General features: G+C 58.8%; 1 protein-coding gene across 1 annotated transcript in view; it reads left to right on the top strand.

Moving 5' to 3' along the window:
* Positions 1-4,917: 4,917 nt before the first annotated feature.
* The window catches only part of LOC119100089 (roundabout homolog 2), a gene marked incomplete at its 3' end in the record, with an annotated part of 60,791 nt that continues 53,086 nt past the window's right edge, over positions 4,918-12,622 (top strand). Inside the window, exon 1 of the mRNA XM_037223206.1 lies at positions 4,918-5,134. Coding sequence (XP_037079101.1) covers positions 5,053-5,134 — 82 coding nt within the window. The remainder of the gene's footprint in view (positions 5,135-12,622) is intronic.

The raw sequence follows: 12,622 nt of genomic DNA on the forward strand, positions 1-12,622 counted from the left end.
TGGCTATGAAAGAGTAGCGGATCTCGTAGAGCCACACAACGTGACAACATGATTTCCGCGAAGTCTGTGGGGCTTGTTTTTCTAGTATCCTGACACCAAACACTTCGTTAACCATAATTGTGTTCGGGTGGAGGTTTCATTGAGTTGATTAACGACATGGCGCTCAGCGACTCAGCACTAGGGTGTTGAGCCTACCAAAAGCCTAGACCAAAAAACAGAGCCAAATCTGGAAAATGATATCAAAGACAGGGAATGTGCAGCTTGCACCCTATTATTGCACCTTATTTGGTCTATGCGACCCCTGCTCGCATAGACCGAATAAGGTGTTCATTTTAACTCACCTATGTTCCACGTCGTCGCTTGTCAACACATCATCCGTACCATTTATGGATGAACAATTGCATCTGTGGTGTCCATGTCCATGACAACTGTCTGAGCCAAATTATCATGCGGTCTCCCCAAAAATATCTCCAAAAATTACAAGCGAGAGAGAGAGAGAAAGAGAGAGAGAGAGAGGGAGAGAGAAAGAGCAAAAGAGAGAGCAAGTGAGAGAGAGAGAGAGAGGGAGAGAAAGGGAGAAAGAGAGAGAGAGAGAAAGAGAGAGAGAGAGGGGGGGAATAGAGGAAAAACGATAGGAATGGAACGTAAGGCAGTGCAAGAACCAAGAACAAGAAAGTATATGGGGCCTTCGCAAGAGGGTAAGATAGTTTGCAAAAGAACGGCAAAATGTGTAAAATAGAGACACACATCACGCGCCACAAATAAGTACTTAATCCCCTGGCCTCAGCCCCACCAATCACGGCACGGCTCAACCAGATCCGTATCTCAGCATTGCAAACCAGCATGTTGCTGGCTTCGCTGGCGGCGACCTGGCGCAACGCTGCGAAACGGCGCATCGAACGGCGGATGGGCGGCGGGCGGCGGTGGCGCTCTGTAATCGGCACCGGCTTCCCATGCGGCTGCGCCCATTAGCGAGTTGGAATCAATCCGTTTCTGGGGCGGCGGCGTGAGTTGTCGTTCCTCTCCGCCGCGAAACCGTCCGTCACCGCTGCGTAAAGAGCGCCGGCCGCGACTGCATAGTAATTACGGCGCCTCTCTGCAGCGCTCCACGGCGTCGCGCGCCAACGGCGCGGCGGCGCGCTGGCCGTACCCGAGCGCCGGCGTCGGCACAGCGTCACCCAGGGGAGGCACCGAGCTCACGGGGAGTGCGGAACGGTGCCGCCGGCCGGTAGGTCAGTCTGCGGAGCGGCGGCGGGCGAGGGTCTCATCAGGCCGCGCCATCGGCCATAAATCACGGCTCCGCGGCACCGGCGTCAGGCGAAGATGCGCCGTGCTGAACGCATGGGACGTGCGCCGCCGACACCGCCGTCGTATTTACGACGCCGGCATAATTGAAAACGACCTGGGTGGCGCCGACCGGGCGGAGGCGGCCCCGGCGGCCGGTGAGCCCGGACCCTGCGGCTGACGGGCGCGGAAGGCACGCGGTGCTATCCGGTCCAGATTGTGTCGGGGGAGGAGCGGGGGAGGGGGGGGGGGAGTTATGAAGAGACACCGCTGGTCACGCCTCAGTACCGCTGAACACTTCTTCTCTCAATTCAAACCAGAGGAGGATCAACGTCAGATTTCGGTAGAGGACTGAATCCGTTTGGGAGGGGGGGGGGGGGGGGGTGGAGGAAGGGAATTTCAATCGTAGCGCGAATTGCACTAGAATCCAATAAAAACATAGTGCAAATCCAGGTGTAGTCACACATTCCAAGGGGCCATGTAACTTAGATCCATTGAGTGTGCTCTAAAACCCATCTACGACTTGATTTGAGCATCGGTACACCGGGATTAGCATTCTTGGGCCAAGATAACAAGAACGACGAACCTTCCCCTCCCCCTTGCTATTTGCTCTAAAACATGTCAACATGGGAGTCAGAGACGACACCCATGCTATTGGTCTTTCCCAGACTGTTTTCCAGACCGTCTCCGCCGCGAAAAACGAACAAACCATGCATGCGTCGAAGTTGAGGGAAGACCGCGGGTGCGGAAGATCCTGACGTCCCGCCCGCTGTTCGTCGTAGCCGACGGGAACAGACGGTGTTCGGGCACGCAGGCGGAGCCACACTCATGCAGCAAGCGGTTCTTCGGCCGGCCGTCGGCGGCGGCGGCCCGGACGACAGATGTAGCGCAGTTGGCAGCCGATGCCGCAGCAATAGCTGGATGCCACCAGCGCTTTGATGTCTGGGCATTAACCACGAATGCTGGTAGGATGCGGAAAACCAGAAATATTGCGAATTACGTTCGCCGGGAGGGGGAGGCAGAGTCAGCCTTCAGAAAAACCGAGCTGGGGCGGCCGAGTAGAGGTCCCGGTGCCTCCGTACGCCGACCATCTTAGTACTGATTGGCTAACAGTTCGAGGTAATATTGCCCGTTTAGCTTAAGCCACTCGAGTGACTGTATCAGTGATCACGCGAGAAGGGTTACCTAACGAGAAACCTGAAACCAAAGCCGCTTATGGAAATAGTTCATGCGACTGGATTCAAAAAAGAAAGACGACAGGTATTAGTTAGAAAGATCGATTTCGTGATGGATAATGGGTGTGCGGCACTAGAGCATAATGTAGGGACTGACATTGAAACGGAAAATGGTTCTGCCTCAGCCATGCTTTCATAGAGTGGTCACCAGTCAAAGTTTAGGCTGCTCTGACATCAAAGACCATCGAACGCGCTTCAATCTTCATGATTTCTGACCACGTCGGGGAGCCCCAGTCATCACGGAAGCTTAAGTGCTGCGTTTCTCACAACATCCGCTCTTTCGCCGCGCTAATGCGCGGCAACAACACGCGAGGAACCGCCTCACCTCGTCAGTCGTCCGGCCCCTCTTCCCCTCGCGTCTTGCCGCAGTCTGCTACGCTTGATTCAAGCGTCTCGAATACAGCTGCTGGTACAGGGACAGGGCCGTCTTGAACGCAATAGCAGGTACACAGTCTTACTGCTGCTGGACGTAACGAAACAGTAGTGAAGTAAGTCAAGAAAAACAACACATTTTGCTGATGTCCTACTGACTGCCGCGTATCTCTTAAAACGTCCCTGGGACACGGACAATTACCGGTGTTATCACGAAGAGCAGCACGACGGGACCTTGTGCAGGGTAAGCGCCCGCTTGAGATCAGCTGGACGATGAAATACGCTCTGTAAGAGCGGACTGGGCAGAGGACGCACGGCAATAGGCATACCATACCCCCGCTGGACCTGCAGAGCAAGCTGCACTGGCTGACGCTGAGGGCTGAAAGAGCACGCAGCTGCCAGGGCAGGCCGCCCGCCGTCAGCGATACAAAGCCGGGTGACGTCAGAAGAAGACCCGGCCCGTGACGTTCACGCCCGCGCTCTCTGGCGCCCACTCGACCGCACTCGCAAAAACCTAATTAATGACGGTCTGTGAAGGTGAATTAGCCGCCTTTTTACGCCCTGCCCGGTCACCTGATGAGGCAGAGCGGGAGAGGATGCAAAAAGGAGAAGAAAGGAAAGGCCATCGCTCCGGAAAGAGGAGGATAAAAAGGAAATTCAGGTTCGCGCCTAGCTTCCAGGTATGGGTCTGAGCGCAAAAAGCCGACTTCGAATCCGAATTCGACTGCCAGCGAGTTGAGTTCCAGCTCAAGTTAGGTGCCTTCCATTTCTAGTGGCGTGGGTCGGAGTCCAAGCTCTGATTTCCCTGGCGTCGCATCGGATTCCGATTTTGAGTCCATCAGGCTCACTGCACACAGATTCGGAGTCAGGGGACCCGACCTTGCCTAACTCAACGGGGCCTGGGAGAGCCTCTCAAGCACTTGTCACCTCTTTGTAGAGCAAAATAAAGTTGGGAAACCTTTTGTTGGACCCAAAGTTATAAAGCAGACCAAAAGATGACTGGCTCAAAGCTCTCATCAGACAACCTTCTCACGTTAACCGCTTGTCTAAACCCCGAGACTGCATACAAATCAGATTCTTGTAAGCTCTTTCATTCTTCTGAAATATCTTCTATCTATCAGCAGCAGACAAGCTGTCCTTGCTATGGGAGGACAAGCAATCACCTTTCCAAACAAAGTGTCATTTTTGTTAACGAACCTGATGCCACCGCCATGCCTCGTGCGACTCCAACTCCAGAATTTCTCCCCAGGTACGCGCTTGCGCTCACGGCTTACCGGGCGGTGACGCTGGAGCTGCAGGGCTCCGGGGCTCCTGTGCTCTGGGGCTCCTGGGCTCCTGGGCTCCTGAGCACCGCCCTGCTGAGCTGTGAGCACGCCCGGCGCGCTTGTGAGGGCACCGATTCCTCCGGCTCGACCATTCATCATAACACTGCTACGGGGCATCTGACGGCACGTTACAAGCGACACGCAAGGACGGCCGTCGATATAAATGGATTTAGAAATCAGCGACATTGTGAACATTCCACTGATGAACCGCCGCGGCTGTGGAGTTCGGCTTTAAGGCCAAAATGAACCCGGCAATGTACTCCGTATAACATGGAGGCATTTGCTTGGCTGATCCCAGCAAAGGTCGTGCTATGTATTTTCTTAGATATGATTTATACTGGCGATGACCTGCGATTGGCCGACACATACAAACATCACGCGCGTGGATCAATTGCTGGCACGATTCGGGCGCTGAGAATCAATGCGATTTTATAATGCTCCGATTTTCCGGTTAAGGCAGATTGATGGATTAAATAAAACAGCTTTAGTTGCATGCCACCTGGACCCCTTCACCGACCCCCAACGTCTCGTTCTGCAAATAAACGGCTTGGCGAGCGCTCAGTACTGCGAGCTCCGTCCCACATCCCACTTGACAGGGAAGGCCGTGGTTCACCTCCTCGCCGCAGCGTGGCGCTGACGGTCGGGCGCCGGCCGCGGCCGCCGCCGTCGCCGTCGGTTGACCATCAGTCGCGGTCTTGCGCTCCGCGTGTGTGGGTGTGTGGGAGTCCCCTGTCCGGTGCGATCAAGGAGGGCGTCTGACCCGGTTAGGGCTGCCCGCCCAGGCAGACGTGCGTGCGCCGCTGTCGGGTGCGATGGTGGCCCTGTAGGCGGGCACGATGGGGAGTTGGACTGACCGCGGCGAACTCGGTCGCCGGGCGACCCTCGTCCTTCTGCTGGCCTGCGCTTGCTGCGTTCGAGGTGAGTGGCTTGGCTAAGGTGTGTGCAGTGTTTGCCTTCAGGTGGCTGAGACGCGCTGCATTACTGGTATTTGTGACGTAAACTGACCTGATTTCTGCGTAGTGCGTTGAAATGCCATTCAGTTGTGCGTCGGTACGCAGAAGGCTCCGGCCCCTTGCCCACAACTCTCCTTTGTATAACATACCGGTGTGAATATGTAGAGGAACCGCTATGACAAATATTTGTGACCCACGTGAGGGTCAGGAACCCCAGAGAAGCAGCGTGGCTTCCGAGACTAGAAGACTTTGGTCCCTGTTTTCGCAATCCACCGCCGCAACAACATTGGCTGGTGTCCTTCTCCTCGATCACGAGGTCTGCACAGCTTGACCCCTCGACCCTGTGCACAAACGTTTCCTTCAAAAACAGTATGGGTCTCGCTGTCGTCATGGCCCGTTATCGACAAAGAACGACGGCGACTGCACGTGCAGACCCTGATCGTAAACATGAAGTGTGCTATTTGCGGACGACCATGGTCAATTACAGTGAGGCAAACCGTTTCTCTAACGTTGTGACATCTACGGTTTGGCGTTCTACGTCATGAAGCGTTGCGTTTAAAAGTGTGACCCAAGTTTTACCTCGCTGTTTGGAAGGGAGTGCATGAGCGTTTGCACTGCACGTACAGAGCGAATGACAATGAGCTGTTAAAAGGGTTTAAATATGCCTCAGTCGACCTTTACAAGACCTTGGACATGGTGGAACGGACTGCAGGGAACTTAGTGCATCGATGCAAAAGTAGGTACAGCAGCCTCATATTTCATGTAGATTGGCTGATATGATTTTGTAATCCTTAGGACCTACTTATTCACGCAACGTCCACACTCCCTTTTACTCGGTGCGTAACTCTCACCCAACCACAAAACGAGGAGATCCGCTGTTGGGCCCATCCCAACAGCCGTGGCTGCCTCTGACGGCACATGACGCGTGTTGTTCTGATATCGTGTTTGGTCAACATAAGTGATGGCGTCTGGTGCGCATATACAATTTGATCAGACGTTTAAGTGTAGAATCCACGCGACCGGCTCTCGTCCTGGTGTTGACTAATGAGTCGTTAAAGACCAGGACGACCGCTTCATTTCATCACTAATGACACCCAGTGTCGGCTGGGTGCACGTTATGGTAACCCACAGACACAGTGCATTTGACTCCTCTTCTTCTTCGCTCATCTACGACACACGGCTATTGTGTTAGTCTTCAGTTAACCCTCATCTGCGGACTTCGGCCACCGTCGCTGTCCGCTGTACTTCCTCCTGGTCTGTCTGGAATCTTGCACCGTCAGCCCTCGCCAGGCTGGAGTCCGGTCCACCATGGCAGCTCGTGGTCAGTCTCGAACTTTCAGGTCCCCGGTCCTCGCCGGTCTTCAGTTATCTCGTGGTCATTCTCTAGTTGTCGTTCCCCGGTCGTCGCCGGTCTTCAGTTAGATGTCATTTGCAAGTCGTCGCAAGTCCTGAACTGTCCGCCATGCTCAGTCTTCACTGGTCTGAAATTGTCGGTAGTTCTCGGCCTTCACCGGCTCTGAACTGCCCGTCATTCTGGGTACTCACCGCTCCTGAAGAGTCTGTTATCCTCTGTCGCGCCGGTCCCGAGTGGTCCTCAGTTCATCTCCAGTCGTCATCAGCGGTCTGTAACGAACGTCGACAGACACCGCAACGGCATCGCTTTGGCGCATCGGCGCGGCCCAGGCGGGTCACACTGGCGATCCGCTGAACAACAGGGCGGCGGCTGGCCGATGTGCTCTCCCCCACCCCGCCCCCCCCCCCTCCCCCCACGGTCGAGGAGGGGATGTCACGCTGGACAAGTCGCAGATTTTTCTGTATGGCCGGGACGCGTCCGGCGTGGCCCGCGCACGCGACCTCACGAGCGTACGCAGCGGGGGTGACGCGGATGACGCCTGGACCCAGACGTCACAGTCCTGTGAGCCCGGTGCGGCCCGAGCACACGCCCTCACGAGTGTACCGAGCGGGGTGGTGCGGATGACGCCTGGCCCCAGACGTCACAGTTCTGTGAAGATGTCAGTGGCGGCGGATCGCCACCTGGGGCACTGCCACCTCCGAGAGATGTCCATTCTGCTGTCCAGGCACACCGTCTGATCAGGCGCACCGTCCGATCAGGAGCATGGCCTAATCATGCGTATGGTCTAAGCAGGCGCACTATCTGCTTAGAAGCACCATCTGATCGCGCACTTCATCTGATCGGGCACACCATTTGATCAGGCGCGCCATCTGAATAGGAACACCATCTTATCAGGCGCACGTCTAGTCAGACGCATCATATGACCAAATTCACTACCACACCACCTCCGTAATCTGCCCGAACCCCCCATCTGACCCGTAACTCACCATCAGCCCATACTCGTCGCCCGGCCGAGCTCATTGCAGCATCCGCCGCTGGATCAAGGCCACCATCTGACTGCCATCCGGCCGCCCGAGGCGGGCCTCCCGGACGGCACGGCACGCCTGTTTGATGCCACCAGCCACGCTTAGTGTCCGTCTAAGCCGTCGTGAGATCAAAGTCGTCGTGCCTGACACATGGAGCGGGCGAGGCCTGAGCCGTGCTAATGTGATCCTCAGATCAACCGGCAGATAGCTGGACGAACGCGGACGGGGGGCGCCGGCCGGGCCTCTCACAGAACGCCGCAGTCGTGCGGGCAGCAGGCCGTCCAGCACGGCGGGGACACGGCTTCTGGTCGTCTAGAAGGATAATTGGGATAAAATGTGTTGCGTTCGAAGGGGAGGGAAAAGGAGGAAGAGTCAAGTAGGGGTTGAGTGATGCTCCAGTCGTTATTTACAACCGGAACGAAAACTGGCAATATTTTGATGTACATTTAACAGCATCCGAGGTGACATGCAAGCTGCTAATGAAAGCTTATGACAGCCTGATAATAAGAGACAAGTCACCGCCACGGACATACAATAATTATGTTATCCGACTAACCACATACATTCAGACACCCATTGACACATCTCCTGAACCAAGAGTTCGCCAGCTGACGCGCGAGGGCGGGCTGATTCGTGTGTGATGGCGGCGCTTTCTGCGTGCTCGGCGACCGGTGACGTCACAGTCTGGCCACCGCCGCGCCCGGCCGGCCGCCTACCTGGCCGGGGTCGATAATTAAATGCCATTCCGGGCGCAGCGCGGCAATAGCGACGCTCCCTGCGCGGACCGGCCGGAGGAGGAGAGGGACGCGGCCATTAAATGAATGGAGGTGATTCGATCGGTCGCCACGACCATCGATTAAGCGTGGCGCGGAGGAGGCCGCCCGGCGAGCGCCGCGCGGACCCGGGCCGGCGGTGTGGCCGATGTTTCGGGGCAGGCCCTACCGGTTTTGCGCAAGCGTCGGACTCTCAAACAAGGCGCTCGGCGGGAGCCGGCCAGGTGACCAAGATCTGAAAGTGTCGCGCATCCTGGTGGCGACATCCCTTGTCAAGAGGCCTTTGTAGAAGATAGTGTAACATGACAGGCAGCACGGTCTCCGGGCATCGAGTATTTATCTGGCTGGCCCCGCGCGGTCGCGAACTGCGCAATAGAACACAGGGTATGCAGCATGTCCATTTCAGCTGAAGATGGCCCCATTTATGCTCTGACTTATGCGGATTTAAGCTATGCTAATAAGATGTAAGCACAGTCACGAGACCTGGCACCAGAACACCTGGACTCGCGTGTGTTATGTGGTAAATATCCCGACACGAAGTCACCACGAGTACTGCTCCCCGAAGTGACCTTGTGATGACCTCGGCGGTGTTTCATGAAGCCCTAATTAGCGGTGTTGTGTAGGGGCTGTCGTAATGAATGAAAACGCCGCTAATTAGCACAGGACCATTAGTTTCCTGTTTTGTCAGAGTCGGGCCCATCTGGCGCAGCGCTAATTCGTCTCTGTTCGGCGTCTGCATGGCCGTACCCCGCCTCTATCGGGCTCGCGCTGCGCCGGCGGCAGCGGACTCAGCTGGTATCCTGGCTCTGTCACGGCAGGGGCAGACATGATTTCGTCCGGCTTTTTCTCTGTTCTTGCACTGCTGTAATCAGCTTCAATGCGGAGCACCCCTGACCAGCGCAATATTGCCAGTATAGCGACACTTCGTCGCACCGGTCCACGTGTGCTTTTCCGCTTGTCTTCCCTCTGCGCTGCTGGTGCCAGCAGTATCGAAGGGGAGAGTTTAGCAGTGACTGTGTGGCCTCTGCTCGCCTCCCCCTCTTCCATCTCCCTGGCCCTGGTCTCGCTCTGCTCCCCTCCCCCTGCCGACCCCCGACCGCGGAACGTGCCGCCCGCGCCGGCCGTGCGGTGGTGTTACTCCCTACCGCGCGAGGCGGTCGTCGCAGTCGCTGCGGGGCCGCCGCAGGGCCGCGGGAAGGCTTGGTCGAGGTGGACGCGCCCCCCAGCGCCCAGGCGCCGCCGCGATGGCGGGTGCGTCAAGCGTCCGCCATCGTCTGCCGTGCCGCCGGTGCCACCACCGAGACGACAAGCAAACCGACCCTCGCCGAACGCAGCCGTCATACGCCGCGAGGCGGCCGCGTGGTCGGTCGAGGCGCAGCCAGCCCGCCTCGCCCCACCTCGCCTCGTCCCCTGCCACCTGACCGCGCCGGCGGCGGCGGCGGCGGCGGCGGCGGCGGGCTCGACGGGCCAGCCTCCGGCCATGTTTGTGGAGCGGCGTCGCGATATTGCGTGGGGTTGCTGACCTGCGGGCCGGCAGTCACGCGGCCCGATCGATAGGCGCCCCCGGAGCCCGTGCCGGGCGAGGGAGAAGTCACCACATGGCCCGCCGGCTCACGCACGCAGGGGGGCGGCAGCTGCTCTGGGCGGCCGCACATCGCTTCAGGACATTTTTTTCTAGCCGTGGTATGAAAGTTGTATTGTCAGGTTTGGGGCACAACGACTGCCGGCCATAATATCCGCAATCACTTTCTGCACATCGACGCTGTTGTTTGAGTGACATCGCTGCAGCTGCCGGAATTGCATCACACATCAGCAGATCAGCGTGAATTGTGACTAATTCACGCCGCCGTGCAACTTGGCCTTATTTTGGCGCCAGTGGCGCGGCGTGACACACGCCCCTCACTCAGTCGACGTTTCCTTTCTTCACCGACGGCATGTGTAACATCGCACCCGGCTGAACGCAATTGAGTTGTACCTCGGGCACTCAGGACGCGCATAACTCAGCGACAGGCGAGCCGCGGCCGGGGCGCAGCGGGCCACCGGAAGTAGCGGCCCTCGCGCCGCGGCCGCCGGCCGACGAACAGGGCAGCGGCGCCACATAGGCCCGATTTACACCCAGGAAGCATGCCAGGACCGGCGCCCAGCGAGGCGGTGACCTCCTCAGGGGATCGGGGTGTGCCGGGCGGCGGACGACACCCGGCGAACGGACCGCTCGCTGGAGCGTTTTAAGGCTCGGCTATGCTGAGTGTGCTGCTGGCAATTCGACGGGTGAGATTTACGACGATGTCGCTGGTGATGGTGACGTTGAGATTGACGATCTGGTCGTTGTGTTCGTGTGCTTTGTCTTCATTGGCTGCCTGAGTGGCGGAACGGGCTTGTTGGAGCTGCGCAGCTGCAGGAGGGCGGACGGGTCTGCTCCGCCCTCCGCGGACTCACTAACAGACCCGCGCCCCGAACGAGGCGAGCTGTGCAGAGCTTGTCCTCCGCGCCGCGCAACGGCTCGCTGACGTATCTACCCCCTCCCCCTCCACCCACCGGTCTTGTACGGAGACAGGCCACCGGATCGCCACCGGCCCGCCTCAGGCCCCCGCGGACGAACGCTACCGAACGCCACCGAACACCACCGAGCGCCACCGAGCGCCGCCGGCCGCTACCGGGCCGCCACGAAACGCCGCCGAGCGCCACCGAGCGCCGCCGAGCGCCACCGGACCGTCACCGGCCCACACCGGCCGCCTGCCCGCACGACAGCTGCGCCTCGTTAGCCGGGAAGCCTGGCGCGATTTCGGACAATTTCGGCGGGTTTTTCGGCGCCGTCTAATAGGAGATGGGGTGTCGCGGCCGACGGAAGACGACCGGCGGCAGCTGAGGCGGCGCGCCTAATGATCGGAACACGGCGGCGACGCGTCGCCTGTCGCCGCGACACGCCCACGCGCGCGCCTGTCGCGCGACAATCCGCGAGGTGTCGCAGGCGGCGCGGCGGGGAGACACGGGCGGCTGGCAGACAAGGCGAAAGGTAGCCTTCGCGATACTGCAGCCGCGACGGGTGCAGCGGCGGCAGTGATGTGGGTGGTAAAGCTAGGGGGCGGTGGCAGCCACTGGTCAGTGCACAAATGATGCCCAATTAGAAATGAGAGGCATGCACTTGCGGTATTGGCATTAGGCTTCCAAGCCCGGAGAGTGAATGATTGTACGCAATTTAGGCAATGATGATAATACGGTTATCATGTGTAGCGGAAGGTGTAGCTGCTGCGGCCATCAGGGTCTCAGCATCTGACGGCTGTGTTGGCGGGACTATTGAGAAAGGGCAGATCGTTCCTTGCAGACAGGTGTGGCCGTCCGGGCCGAGTCGAGCCCCGCAGCCACCCTCCATACCTGACAGGCGGGCCGCGCCAGCCACGCGGCGGCCGCCCGCTCCGCCCAGTCTGCGGACGAGGTTGGTCCGCTCAGCCCAGTCTGCGGACGAGGGTAGTCCGCTCCGCCTAGTCTGCGGACGAGGGTAGTCCGCTCCTCTTAGTCTGCGGACGAGGGTAGTCTGCTCAGCCCAGTCTGCGGACGATGGTAGTCCGCTCCGCCCAGTCTGCGGACGATGGGTAGTTCGCTCAGTCCAGTCCGCGGACGAGGGTAGTACGCTCCGCCCAGTCTGCGGACGATGGTAGTTCGCTCAGTCCAGTCCGCGGACGAGGGTAGTCCGCTCCGCCCAGTCTGCGGACGAGGATAGTTCGCTCAGTCCAGTCTGCGGACGAGGGTAGTCCGCTCCGCCCAGTCTGCGGACGAGCGGGTCGCACCGGCCGCGCGGCGGCCGCCCACTCCGCCCAGTCTACGAACGCGGATAAAATCAATTGCACGGCGCCGATCGCCGGGCGAACCGGAACCGGGCACGATAATTGGTGATTAATGACGACACGGGCGACGGCAATTTTTCTTGGCGAGCTGTCGTGCGCGCCGCCGTCCCGCCCTGCTTGGGTCAGCAGCCCAGGCCCCGGCTTTGTCACGGCCGCCGACGTCCGGGCTGCGGTGCAGACCAGCAGGAGACCAGGGGAGGAGCAGGGGGCAGGCGTGGACCGGCGGGAGGTCGGGAGGAGCCTGGCGCCGACCAGGAGTGGCTCCAGTCACGCCCTAGTGGCAGCGCTCCGCCTGCCAGGTGCGAGATGGTGTTTATGACGCGGTGTCGCAAGAAAAAGTGCGCTGTTCGCTCTCCTTTGTCCGGTATGGCCCTATTAACAGCTGCCGACCCTTATCCATACCATGAATGGCCAGCTATATAATGTCCTTTCACACTAAGACGACCTGGATCAGCCGCG

This window comes from Pollicipes pollicipes, unplaced genomic scaffold, assembly GCF_011947565.3.
Source record: "Pollicipes pollicipes isolate AB1234 unplaced genomic scaffold, Ppol_2.1 Scaffold_2555;HRSCAF=2994_pilon_pilon_pilon, whole genome shotgun sequence".
In the NCBI taxonomy this organism is placed as follows: domain Eukaryota; kingdom Metazoa; phylum Arthropoda; class Thecostraca; order Pollicipedomorpha; family Pollicipedidae; genus Pollicipes; species Pollicipes pollicipes.